General features: G+C 54.6%; 3 protein-coding genes across 3 annotated transcripts; 2 read left to right on the top strand and 1 right to left on the bottom strand.

Moving 5' to 3' along the window:
- Positions 1-2,614: 2,614 nt before the first annotated feature.
- CMQ_7223 (uncharacterized protein) lies at positions 2,615-5,449 on the bottom strand (the record flags this gene model as incomplete). The annotated part of the gene is made up of 2 exons (XM_014314228.1): positions 2,615-3,542; positions 3,633-5,449. The coding sequence occupies 2 exons, from the start codon at positions 5,447-5,449 to the stop codon at positions 2,615-2,617; spliced, it is 2,745 nt and encodes a 914-aa protein (XP_014169703.1).
- Positions 5,450-7,832: 2,383 nt separating this feature from the next.
- On the top strand, positions 7,833-11,464 carry CMQ_7507 (sh3 domain protein; the record flags this gene model as incomplete). The annotated part of the gene is made up of 5 exons (XM_014314512.1): positions 7,833-7,860; positions 8,104-9,378; positions 9,435-9,508; positions 9,564-11,327; positions 11,402-11,464. The coding sequence occupies 5 exons, from the start codon at positions 7,833-7,835 to the stop codon at positions 11,462-11,464; spliced, it is 3,204 nt and encodes a 1,067-aa protein (XP_014169987.1).
- Positions 11,465-12,489: 1,025 nt separating this feature from the next.
- On the top strand, positions 12,490-12,906 carry CMQ_7565 (uncharacterized protein; the record flags this gene model as incomplete). The annotated part of the gene is made up of 1 exon (XM_014314570.1): positions 12,490-12,906. The coding sequence occupies one exon, from the start codon at positions 12,490-12,492 to the stop codon at positions 12,904-12,906; it is 417 nt and encodes a 138-aa protein (XP_014170045.1).
- Positions 12,907-12,920: the final 14 nt, after the last annotated feature.

The raw sequence follows: 12,920 nt of genomic DNA, 5'->3' as shown, positions 1-12,920 counted from the left end.
GTCCAGGTTGATCTCAGAACTCTGGCTGGAGGGGGAGGGATCGCCCCCTACTGAGACGTTCGAGTGTTGTCGTCGCTGGACAAAAGCCGGCGAGAGGGTGATGGGTCATAGGTAGCTGTCGAGAAAGCCAGGCGAGGTGTGGCAGGAGCTTGCTTGCCAGCCAATTCCGTGTCCTCGACCAGTTCGCTCGTTCGCCCGTTTTTTCTTGCCGCTGCGTTGTCTTTCTCCAGACAAGGCTTTTGCTCATACGGATTGGGTTGTGGGGACTCAGTAGTAATGACAGGGTAGGAGTTTCATTTACTAGGAAAAGAACAGAAAGAAGTGTCGTGAAGGGAGGAGTAGAGTAAAGGACAGAATGACGTGGGCCGAAGGATTAAGTTTTTGAAGGGGAAAAACGGCGTAGACGGCTAGCTCGCTTTGGCCGAAGCTCGCTGTACCCAAGAAAAATAAGGACGAGTATTATTGTGTGGATGGGGTCGAGGGGACGGAGGAATTGACAGTCTTGTGTCTCGGGAGCAGGGTTTAAAAAAAAGAAGCAGGCGTGGCCCGGGGAAAGAGAGGAAAGGAGATGGGGGAGGAAGGGAAGGATAAGACGAGGAGGAAGCGTGGAAAAGCCAAGATGCAGGAAGGAGGGGGGTATGGCTCACTGACAGAAGCAGCAGCCAGAAGGAACAGCACACACAGTACACAGCACACACAGTACACAGCACACACGAGATTCGAGATACGACGTTGCGATAGCGTCCGCTGTAGAGTCGAGCAAGCCGGCCGCATTCGTGTGCTAGCAGGTTTCATCCCTGAGAGACCAGCTGGCAGCCAGCGCCAAAACAAGCCCAAACCCTACCGAGTTTGATAGGGGAGGGCCAGGTGGGGAAGAAAAGGGGGGCGCGGACGCGGGTGGGGTATCCAGGCGCTAAAGCCCAGCGGGCGGCACTGCTACAGAGAGGGCGATCCCCCTACGGAGCAGAGCATTGGTCACTACGGGGGACGAAGAGATCCGCCAGGGCAGCCGGCACGTCGCATCCAGTCATCGGTGCCAGGCAGTTCGTATAAGTCCCGGCGTAGCCGCAGGCCACCTGGTGGTCCCCAGAGGCCCCAAGCATCGTCAGACGCTGGGTGGCGGTGACGCCTGCGGGAAATCGGGGCCCGGAGACTGCAGAGTTGCAGACTGCTGGATGCTGCTGAAGGAAATCGCACGACTGCGGGCTGAAGACGCTAGAGACGGCCCTGCGCTGGGCGTCGGCTTCTCTTTTCGGACGACGCAGCTGGCCTCGAAACGCACCAAGGCCGCTCTGCCTCCACGTCTCATATGCGCACCCGATCGACGGAGCACGCCGTAAACATTCGCACGCTCCATACGACATACTCCGTAGTGGCAGCAAACATCGGTGGGGCCAAGTCGTCATTGGCCAGTCCACTCTCCATACCATGTAGCATGAGTTCTTCCGAGGGGCCGTGCCTCTTTGTCACCATATCGGACGTGCTTCTTCTATGTGGTGATGTTGTCTGATGCCAAACAGCATCTGGTCTGCCATTACTGACCATCTGCTGCTCCTTTTTTCTTCTTCTTTTCGTGTGACTTTTTTTCCCCTGCACCCCTTGCCTGGTAGTAGAGCGGTGCCAATCAGGCCGCATCCTCGGATCTGAAACGAGTGCAGGAGAAGGGGGGCGACGACATTCTTTTTCTCCTCCACCCTAAGCCCTGGAACCCTCCCCGCCCCTTTTTTACTAGAAAGAGAGAGAAAAGGCCTCGCAGGGCTCCAATGGCGTAGAGAAACAAGGGCATACGAGTACGTCGTACTCCATACTCCGTACAGATCAAAGCAGCAGGGGCGTGGCTGTGAATCGATCACACGCAAACACTGGCGGAGAAGCTGAAAAAATGGGCAACACATATTTCCTTCACAGAACTGCACATGCAACACAAGCAACGTCCCTCTTTCCGATTTACAATGCCGTGCTTGTCCCGCCGTATTGGTCCCATAGACACGTATATATTTAGGCACTCCCGGATGCATAGCACCCTACTCCGTACACATCCCTCTAATGCACGAGCTTTTCAGGGCAAGCCAGATCCGGGGCTGATTGGCTGTCCGCCAGCCAGCTAGGAGCAGGTGCATATTCGTAACTCTGTCACTCATCACCGCCTCCATCTGTGGCACGTATTCATTCCTTGGCCCTCCTCCCCGACGGCGAGCCGACAAATGATGGTGCAAGGCGAAGCTGACCGCAGGGACCCTCGTATACGTAGTTCTGGCCATTGGCCCGGGTGGACCGTTCACCAACGCAGCTTGGGTACTTGAATTACTTACGTAATCTTTAAAAGGGTTCGATTGTCTAGTGCTGCGAGTAGTGGACAGCGGGGTTTAGAGAGCAGACGATAGAAACAACGATACAAACGCGCAAACAACCGATGAGGGTAACAAAAGCTAAACACCAGACATCGTAAACCAACTCCGATCCTGGCCGTCCAATAATTCGCATCTCATATCATCCGGCTCTTGCTGAAACAACAGAGACAAGGGGTAACATAGAATATAGCATACAACGTGACTGGTCGTCAAAAATGACCCCAATACAAGACAAAATTATAGAAAACCCCGTACTGTACCGGCTATCCTCTCACTTCTCGACCTCGTCTCAGAAACTTCCAGCTGCTACCCGGCTCGCTTGCCGACGTCTTCTTCCATAGCCTAGAGCCAAACGAGTGACACCACCTGTACTTCTCCATCTGGCAGCCTTGATGGCTGTTCCTGTCTCCAGTGCCGCTTTGGGCACCAGTCTTCGCATTGGCCTTGAGTGCCTTCTCCGATTCGCGGAGAAATACCGCCGCCTTTGCCTCATAGTCGGCATGCTTAGCCCGTTGGCCATTCACCTGCATCCACCATAGCTTCGACGCAATCTGCGCCCGGAGCACCGCCAACTGCAGAGAACCGCGAGCGTGGTCCAACGGCAGTAGCCCACGGTCCAAAACGGCCCTGGCATCCCTCTTGGCGCTGTCGACGGCGCCCTCCAAAGATGCACTCATTTGTCCCTTTAGGTCCTGGGTAGCGCGGCTGGCCGTGTCGTAAGCTGCTTGGCCTGCATGCTTCATGGAATCCACCACGTCGGCCATTGACGTTGCTGCCATGGTTGCGCCCTGAAGTACATCGTCTGCGTTCGGCAGAAGATCAACCACGTGGTCGATGTACGGATGGACAGCACCCTCCGCTCGCATAGCTGCATCTAGCCAGATATTGGCAGCAGTCCGTGCCGAGTCTAGCCACGTTTTGGCTCCGATTTCTAGCACTCGTAGCATTGTTGGCTTTCCAAAGTCAACAGCGAATGTTTCGTTGATTTTCGGTCTCCGGGTCGTGACGATAGAAACGTTCATAACGCCATACGCGTCCTTCTTGTTAATTTCGATGATAATTCCTTCGTCTGTTGTCGATAGTCTAGACTTCAGAAGCTCTTGGCCACGCCAAACGTCAATGTCGATTGCACCCTTTGCAAGCCATGTAGTCTTCGTGCCAGAAGGCACCTTGACAAGGATCTCATGGTTGCTGTATACATGGATTGAGCAGCCCGTTCTCTTAATTTCGGTGTTTGAATTTGATGCACTGGATTGCCGGCTGGCTCTGTCCGTCAGGTACCCTCCAAATTGGACCGCTGAACTGCTCGACTCCGAGACTTGAAGTTTAACCGTCGTGGTGGACGTCAGGCTGATAGTGACAGTCGGTGTCAGAGAGGGAGCAAAGCACGTAGACGTAGATGTAGTTGCCACCGAAGAGGTACTGAGAACTGAGCTGGTTGCTGTGTCTGTCAGAGAAGACACCGTCGAGGCAGAGACGGTAGCAGCCACAACCGATTGCTGACCCGTGAATGAAGGGGATATGAAAGGAATATAAAGAAGGATGTAAAACCACATCAAGGCACCTATGGCCGCAACAACCATCGTAAACAGTCGGCCGGCACCAAGCTGCCCGCTGATTTCATCCACTGTTCGCGATAGCTTCGTGCGAAAGTAATTTCCTCTACAGAGGAAGCGCACAGCTGTGACTGCACCAGCGCGATATCCCTCTTTTTGCAGCTTGCCCACAGAGTCGTTTGTCATGGCCTTTGATGGTTCGTGCAAGCCCGTGAGGTAGGCCAAATTTCTGTTCATCTGGCGTGCATCGATGTTGAGAAACGACACCAGGTCGATTGGTAGGCGTTCCGGGATGATGAGACGTTCAGGATCGCGTGACTCTAGGCATAGATGCACGGCAGCTTGGTCGACGAAATCTCTCCAGCGGCCGGTGCCCGTCGGTTGTGAGAAAGACTGTGCGTGCGAGATAAAGATGGATGGAACAGCGTGCCGGGTCATAAACTCCCAAGCGGCGTTTCTCGTCTTCTCAGCCCGGTCGTCGTCGTTGCCAGACACGTAGAAAACGGCAACATGGGGCAGCGACCACTGAGGACGCACCGCAGAGCCGTGAGGAGAAAAGACGGATGCATAGGTCTCCTCATTATCTAGTTTGATCGAATAGACCATCTCGTTGGGAGAGGCTTCACCTTCAGAAACCGTCTCGTCCGCCTCGATACAACGCTCGACTTTGATGTAATAGTCAGAGACTCCCATGAGCTGGATCTCGTCAATTTCAGGAACCTTGGACGAGCCGAAAGATGAGATGGGCATGATGTTGTAAATGCTAGGGGTCGGGCTATGGTGCTCAGATCCCGGGCTGGAGCGATTGTGCGAGGCGGATGCCAGCAGAGCGGACGAGATCTTATACATGATGTCGTTGTATCCGGCCTCGCTGCCGACGTACAGAACCTTTAGGGGCTCACGGGTCGACAGGCAATAGTGCGACATGGTTTGGCGGATGGTAGCGGCCAGACGCCGTGGCGGGTCGGTCATATTCAAGGCCCCAGCGATGGCAGCCGACTCCGCATCACCAAAATCTCGGATCGTGTGCTTTACCGATACCTTATCGAGACAAATGTCGGACTCGCTGAACTCTATGGAGTGCACGAGAGGTGTGGGGCCGTTGCCATCCCCCGATTTGTCATACTCAAGATTCGATAGAGATTGCGTCGAAGGGCTACCGAGGACGTGCTCGGCGTATTGAATAGAGTCGGTCTGAGAGGATCGGCAGTTGACGGCGTCTTCGTTTGAGCCATGTCTGCCAGGGTATAGACGGCTGTTGCTGGGGGTAGACGTCGAGGCCGGCGTGCAGATTGGTTCATGGTTGGCGTCATCGTTCTCGGATGCGCTCTCTTCGTCCACGTCGTCGTCATCGTATGCGGCATCGTTGCCGTTGAGGCTGTGGACGTCATCGGCACGAGGATATACGTCTAGTGAGTCGGCAACGGAGTCGGTGCCTCTGCCGTCCTGACTCTCACCGTCAGTGCTGCTGATCAGCTCGTAGGCCGAGTCGGCCAAGCTGCAGGTCTCGTCAGAGACGCCAAAGGGCGCCGCCGTATCCATGGTGCCAGGGGAAGAGCTGGAAGTGACCCAGTGGGCCAGCAAACGACTGCCTTCGGGAGTGGGGAAACGAAGTGAGCTTGAGGGCGAGGACTTGGTGTTGGAGGATGACTGTGGCCAAGATGGAACTCCCTGGGAAGAAGAGGTAGAAGCAGGAGGAGGATGGGCGTGAGGATGAAAAGAAGACCGGTTGGTATTGGAAGGTGGCCGATGGAAGGAGCCAGTGTGCTCTTCCATAGCTAAATCAAAAGTAAAAGAAGGAGGGGAAGAAAGAGAAACACCGTGTCAGCCTGTTCTGTAGATAGGGTCACGTCATATTCACTGGCAGCTTATAGCGGTGCAGTAAGCGGGGTAGTGGGAGAGGAGGGCAACGGTGAATGTTTTGAACGGCACATGAGCGAGAAGGGACGCAATGGCAGGAGAGGACTTGAGAAGCGAGAAAAGCGTCAACATACAAAAGCTATTCAAGATACGCTCTTGACAGATGAGGTTGCTGATCTCAGTGGCTGCCTGCCTTGTTCGGCGATGGCGAGAAGGTGGGGTAGCGGACACTTTGCGATAAGCGGCGAGGCAGGAGGCAGATAGGAAGTGGAGCTCCCAAGTCTGTGCCGGACAGTGAAGGAGAGGGTAGAGAAAGAAGCAGAGAGAAGAACTTGAGGACGATGTCGGATTGCACCAGATATCTTGTTTTGGGTTGAGATAGAAAAGGCAGCGTCACAGAAGAGACGGGAATTGACACGAAGCGAGGATAAGCCGGAGAGGGATAACAAGAGTGTGCAGCTGACCAGTATTGCCGCTTGGGGCTACGATGAATGAGAGATAGCCCTATCAGAGCGATAAAACAGCCGCGACGACGAGAGGTGGGGTATTAATGGGCATCGCTGCGTTAGTGAGGGGCAGAACTGCCCGTCAGGCGTGCGTGGTGCTGCCTAAGTCGGAGGGGAAGCTGAGGTCGTTCTTGGAGCTGTATCTTACGTCCGCAACCTGCGCAAAGTTACCGCAGTATACGAGACGCTCTCTCCGCAACCAGCTTTGCGTGTAGATAGCCAGGGCAGGCAGCGCTCTCTGGAGACCACATGACGAGGTAAAGCCAGGTCCCAAATGCTACAGGGTACCTCGATAGGTATTTAAGCGTCCAGCCTTGTGGCCGAGTCTACAAGTTTCGTGCCAGGTCTTATAAAGTACTCCGTAGCATCGGAAGCTATGGGCATCGACAGTGTCAGCTTGGCGCGCACCCCAGGTGACCAACGGTAGCCTGAATCGCTCGCCGTCTGGCCATGGCGGCGTCGTGCATACACGTAGGCGTCGGGAGCAGATTGTGCGTTGTATCAGGCCGGACGCGTCGACGAATCGTGCACCCTTACTTAAGGCAGACAGGCTGTCACCGAAAAAGAACGCGCGTGGCTCCAATGCGCACTGGTCAGGTGCCTCCCAGGGGTCACTGCCCTAGGTCGTTTCAGGCTGGAAAGAACAAAGAGGGACTTGGGGAAAGGGGTTGCAGAACTAGTACGGAGTACAAAGTACACGTTCTGCGGAAACGCACTCCCCGATCTTGAAATGGCCCACCTAATATGTCCGGCCAATGGGTGCCTTTTCCCCTGAATTCCTTCCTCTTCTGACGAAGAGCATATTCCGTAGACGGCAAGAGCGACAAAGAGTACGGACCACGGAGTAGATGGAGAGCGGGAACATACGTGTTCGCGATACTCGCATTATCTTACATTCTCGTCCAAGCTTCAACCACTTTCCGTGGGAAGCTCGTCTTTCGGCTGCCGTCTCGTCATACCTAAATGACGCCGGCTCTAACAAATTCTGCACCGTCCACAACCCCAAACACGCTGAATATCCGGGAAATGCAACTGTCTTAATATTACGTGCACGAACAAGATATAAATCGCAGACTGCAGGCAATCCATCTTACAACAATCTCAGTAAACACCACCGCATACGGATATTGTAATAGTTGTTAATAGTTGTTAAGGCAGGCTGGGATGGTCGCTGATCCTTTTCATCCACCCTGGTCCAACCTCCTATATTGCAATTTATCCTCTGTATCCTATTCGCTCATAGCTGGCTTCCCGTTCCCACTCCTCAATGCTACCTTGTTACCGTCTGCTTTCCCTGCCTCCCAGACCCGCATAGAACGACCCGGCAAAGACGAAAAAAGAGAGGCACGCGCTGAAGGGTACCTGCCTCCCACGCGTCTAGATGGGACAGGCGACTCTGCACTTGGCGCCAATTGACCCTTTCTAGTATCGGCCGCAGCACAGACGAGCCCTAGAAAGTCCTTCGACCCGCGATTTCGGGGTGGTGCATTGGAAATAGGCCCAGAATCATTATGCCAGCCTCTTCCTCTTCTGCCGTCCGCCTCCTCTGATCCACAATCATGACCAGACCCGAGATTATTCGCGCCGGTAAGTACGGAGTGCATTCCTTACTTTTAAGCGTATGGGGCCATTACCCTGCTCCCTTCACGTTTTCCTACAAGTACTTGTCCTTACGTCGTGCTCCCTGCTGGAATTTTACCCGCTGTTGTTTTGTTCTGCGCCCCCTGTGGCTGGGATGGAGAACTAGACACGGGCAGACATTCCTTTCTTTCGTGGCGCCAGCTTGCTAACCTCTGTTTCATCCTTGCCCGTGCACTTAACGCGGTTCAGACTCTATTGACCTTCAGGATCCTGATGCGCCTTCTGCCGAGGACCATTCGCGACTGAGAGCCCCGACTGCGCAGAAGACTGCTTCCTCCTCCCCATCTTCGTCATCCTCCTCCGTGTCGTCTCGATCGCCTGTAGGCTCGCTATACAACAACCACATCTCTCCGCACCAGGCCGAAACACTTTGCGAAATCGCCGCAAAAACAGCAGAGGAAAGACGCATATCGTGGAACGGCGCCGATTTCAACGACGCCCATCTATATATCCCTGACTCATACACTGGCATCGCGGAGTCTCGCAACCCGGTGCACTTGCGGTCTAGCCCAGGCGGCGTACAGCAGATCAACATGGCCGCTGCCAGCGAGCAAGATGACCTGGCTGTCACCCAGAACGGCGGCTCTTCCAGCGCAGATGTCGAAGAAGACGTCGACGATGGCGATGAGGGCTTGGACGATGACGATGACGATGATGACGACGACGACATGGACAAGATCTCCAGCTCGCCGTCCATAGAAGATGGTGGGTACACCTGGAGCACTTTGCTCTCTATTTCCTTACCTCCTATTGCACCCCTGAATGTCCACGATTCTGTGCCCCTCCTGGGTGCCTTACCGACGACACCTGGCAACAGTCTGCTAGTTGCGAGTTGCCCAGCGATTACGACGTCAACAGAGATTTCCAGGACCTGGCTGGTAGTACCGGCGCACGAGAGCAACGCCCCTTTTCATGCTTTACGGGGCCTGCAGGCATGCAAGGCATCTGCTGCTTCTCCTTGTTGTAGACCGCATGGCCATCAGCTTGTCGCAAACATCTCGATGTTCCAGAAGGAACAGCAGCACAGGGGCTCAAACGATGCTGTGGCTGTTCACAGCTGTGGAACATTACTGGAGCCCGATGCAGGCGACTTCTGCAGGTCCATGACAATCGGCATAAGAACAGGACAATGTGGGGACGAATGCCAAGTGGATGGGCTGGATGCGAACTATGCCGACGCCAGCGACACCGTGTTGCGGATTCCCTATGACTGTAGTGACAGTGATGACGATGATGATGATGCTTTATTTTCCAGTTGTGAAACAAGATTTGTGGAGTCTGGATGGGACAGCGCGTGCTTACACAATACAGAGGATATCGACTTCGAGTTCGTTTACGCACTGCACACGTTTGTGGCCACGGTCGAAGGCCAAGCAAATGCGACAAAGGGCGACACAATGGTCCTGCTGGACGACAGCAACAGCTACTGGTGGCTGGTGCGGGTAGTGAAAGACAGCAGCATCGGTGAGCTCGTCGCCTATCTTGCCAACCGAATCTTTAGCTACTTACCTTTCTGCCAGGCTACCTTCCTGCTGAGCATATCGAAACACCGACCGAAAGACTTGCCAGACTTAACAAGCATAGAAATATCGATGTGCGTCAGAAGACGGCGTAATTCGATGCAGGATACCGTACTGACCGGATTTTAGTTGTCAGCAACAATGCTTGGTGACCAGGCAGAAAAGGTCAAGAACCCCATACGAACGGCTATGCGGAGACGGAAGGCGAAGAATGTCACTTTCGCAGCACCCACGTATGTCGATTACTCTGAGATCGAGTACTCTACCGACGAGGACGACTTGGAAGCCGAGTACTTTTCGCAAAAGCAGCAGGTACAGCAGCACCAAGGAGACGGCGACCAGAAGCAAGACCAGAAGCACGATACGGCCCTGCAAGCGACAGACGACGATGAAGATGACGACACGGCAAAGGTGGAGCCCCTCAAACCCCGGGCACCGAAAGAGAATGGCGCGGGCGCTGATGCAAGACAGGAGGACGCCAACGGCGATGCAAATGGTGGCAAGGGCTTAACCAGAACTAGCGAGGAGATTTTTGTGGCGTCGAAATCCGAGACGCCAGGACCTACGAAAACAAAAGACGGCACTGTCCGGGACTCCTTCTTCAAGGACGACACTGTGGAGACGAAGAAGATCACCCTGACGCCAAACCTGCTGAGAGATGATAGTGCGCCGCGGACATCGTCCGAATCTAAGGAGGCGAAGGCGCGGGTAAGCCTCGACCGTCTCGAAAGGGACATTAACAGCGTGCTGGTCAAGGACGATAAGAAGAAGAAGGATAAGAAGGAGAAGGACAAGAAACCAGGTGCCTTCCGAAGCCTGTTCTCGCGGAAAGACAAGAAGCGGAACGAGTATGAAGAAGACGACAGTTCGGGTAAACGGTCGATGGACACTGCCAGTATAGAAAAGGACGACGAGACCGATGAGCAGTCGAGTCCCGGCTCGACAGCCAGCCCGCAGAGGCAGCCGAGTAAGCTACAGAAGGCAAATCCCATGGGTCAGGCGGCAGAGACTTCACCAACAAGAAGGCCATCTGAGAACAGCTCTGGACACAGGGAGATTGGTAGGGCAGCTGATCCGTCCATTGGTTCTTTTGATGTAGCACCGGGCGCCAGGCCGAACAATGCTGACCACGTTCCTCCAGCTACCATGCGTCTCATCGAGCCGGAGCACGATCGAGAGATCAGCCAAGAAAGCATATCGAGTGTGCGGCCTCCTGCCAGCGCGCCGTCCAAGGTGACGGCATCAACTACGGCCATAAAAGCTGAAGATGGCCGACCGCCGATGGTGACAATGGCCAGCTCGCGCGCAGCGTTGGACGATTTCGACTCGGACGAAGATGATGTGTCTGCGCCGGTGTCCCAGCAACAAGGACCAGTGCCTGAAGAGACGACTAGGCAACAACAGCAACAACAGCAGCAACAGCAACAACAGCCACAAAAACAGGCTATTAGCGCTGCTGCCACCAACAGCAGCTCGGAAGTAGAAAGGGCGAGCAACCGTTCGGCAATGCAGCTGGAGCGGCTGTCGGAGTCTCCAGTACAGGTGTCGCCAATGCATTCCAACAACCCGCCGCCGCTGATGGTGGATACGTCGAGCCAAGACGACCGGTCGTCGCCGATCTCCTCGCCATCGCCAGAGCTCATTGAGGCCGAGGACGGTTCGGCTACCCATCACGCCCAGGACTCCATTGCGACGTCAACATCGGCCACTACGGCCAACACGGCGACGTGGAACGACGAAAACCTCAGGGCATTCTTCGACTCGGGCACCGATATTCGCGACCTCCTTGTCGTCGTGTACGACAAGACCGATGTTGCACCAGCCGGGTCCGACCATCCTGTGGTCGGCTCACTTTTCAGGGAGCAGACGGCCAAGCTGGCTGAGATAACAACTGTGAGTTCTTCCGCGGTGTCGTTTACTGTGCATATCTTGTTGTCTTGGGATTGTCTTGCTGATAAGCGAACTAGCAACTGGACAATATGCTGGGCGACTGGCTTGCTCGGAAGCAAAGACTCCGGGGTAGTGTATGATGTGATATTCTAAATCTGGCTCCTGATTCCCCGGTTGCATGGAGTTTATTCTTTTGTCTCCTTTTTTTCACCTTCTTTCTGTCTGTAGTTGTATCGGTACTTCTTTGGGCAGCCATATTATGTTTTCATTTAACGATCAAGGATTGATTTCCTGCACTCTACATTTTATTATCTCTTTTTTCCCCCTCATTTCCCTGTATTTCCATTCTATGTTTTGGCCAGGTTTGATTACCCTAGGGCTGGCGTTTTTCATTCATGGATTTGCCGAAAGCTGTGTGTCCTTTCGGGCACTTGATGCAGGAAGGACAAGTGTTTGTATGTTTATTTTTCTCCTTAGACACGGCCGGCTCGTTGACGGTGGAAAAGGAAGAGAGCGGTACAAAAGGGAGACAGGAGCCGCGCACTGCTCGCACACAAATATATTGCTACTGCACCAATGCACCGACGCACCAGCCGAGACACGTCAGACAGGTCGCACTCTCTCGTACCGTGCACATCGGCAGACGTCACATCTTGACGGTGCCAACTTTCTGTGGACCGTATCGCGCCGCAAAGAACTTACGAGGACTTCCAACAACCTCTGTCTGAGTAACGCGGCCGTCTTTCAGCTTCGCCCTTGCCGAGCCACATCGATGGCCTAGCCAAGCTTTCGCCGGTTGTCGGAACACATGTACAGAACACCAATGTTTTCGTGCCTGCTATGACCAAACGGTACCCCTTCACGAGTTGTTGCTAACCCGTCCTTCGGCCCTGCCACCCGTCCGTTGCCGCCCTCGTCTGCCAACTTTCTCCTGAAGGGCATTACGCGGCGAGAGACCTGTGGCCTGAGGCCTTGTCCCCGATGGGGAGGCACGTATATATACCTCGGTCACGGCCCTCTTCTCCTGCGTCCTTGTTGCTGTGCTGCACTGAACAAGACCGGTTTCGATAAGCTACACTCGCTGCTTTACCCGTTGCACTCGTTGCTTCAGCCTCTATCTACTCCCTCTTTTATTTCAGGCTTTCAATTCCCTCTCGCTGTCGTCATGATGCTCCTCGGCTCCGTCACGGCCACGCTGCCCCTGCTAGGTCTCGCTGCTGCTGGTGTGGCGCCACGGCTTGCTCACTGGTCAAGCTATGCGACGGCCAACACAACCTCCAATGTGACAACCACTGCTTCGGTTGCTTCTTCCATCCCGTCTACCAATACCACTACGACCGGCCCCAGACATACGTCCTGCGACATCCGCTACTGCCAGAACGGCACGTCGTACTGTCGGTACTGGGGCGGCTACACCTCGTTTGACATCAGTCTCAGACGTCCGGTGCCGGGCGAAACATACATGACCTTGGGCCTGTGCGGCAGCACGACCGCGAACTTGAGCAGCGTGACGGTGACTTCGACGCCCAGCAGCCTCTCGACTGCCAAGTTCGCTGTTGCAACTCCCACGTCCGACATATAAGCGACAAGCATCTC

Source organism: Grosmannia clavigera, assembly GCF_000143105.1.
Source record: "Grosmannia clavigera kw1407 unplaced genomic scaffold GCSC_173, whole genome shotgun sequence".
Lineage (NCBI taxonomy): Eukaryota > Fungi > Ascomycota > Sordariomycetes > Ophiostomatales > Ophiostomataceae > Leptographium > Leptographium clavigerum.
The sequence above is the reverse complement of the archived record's forward strand: the minus strand, read 5'-3'. Positions and strand labels throughout refer to the sequence as shown.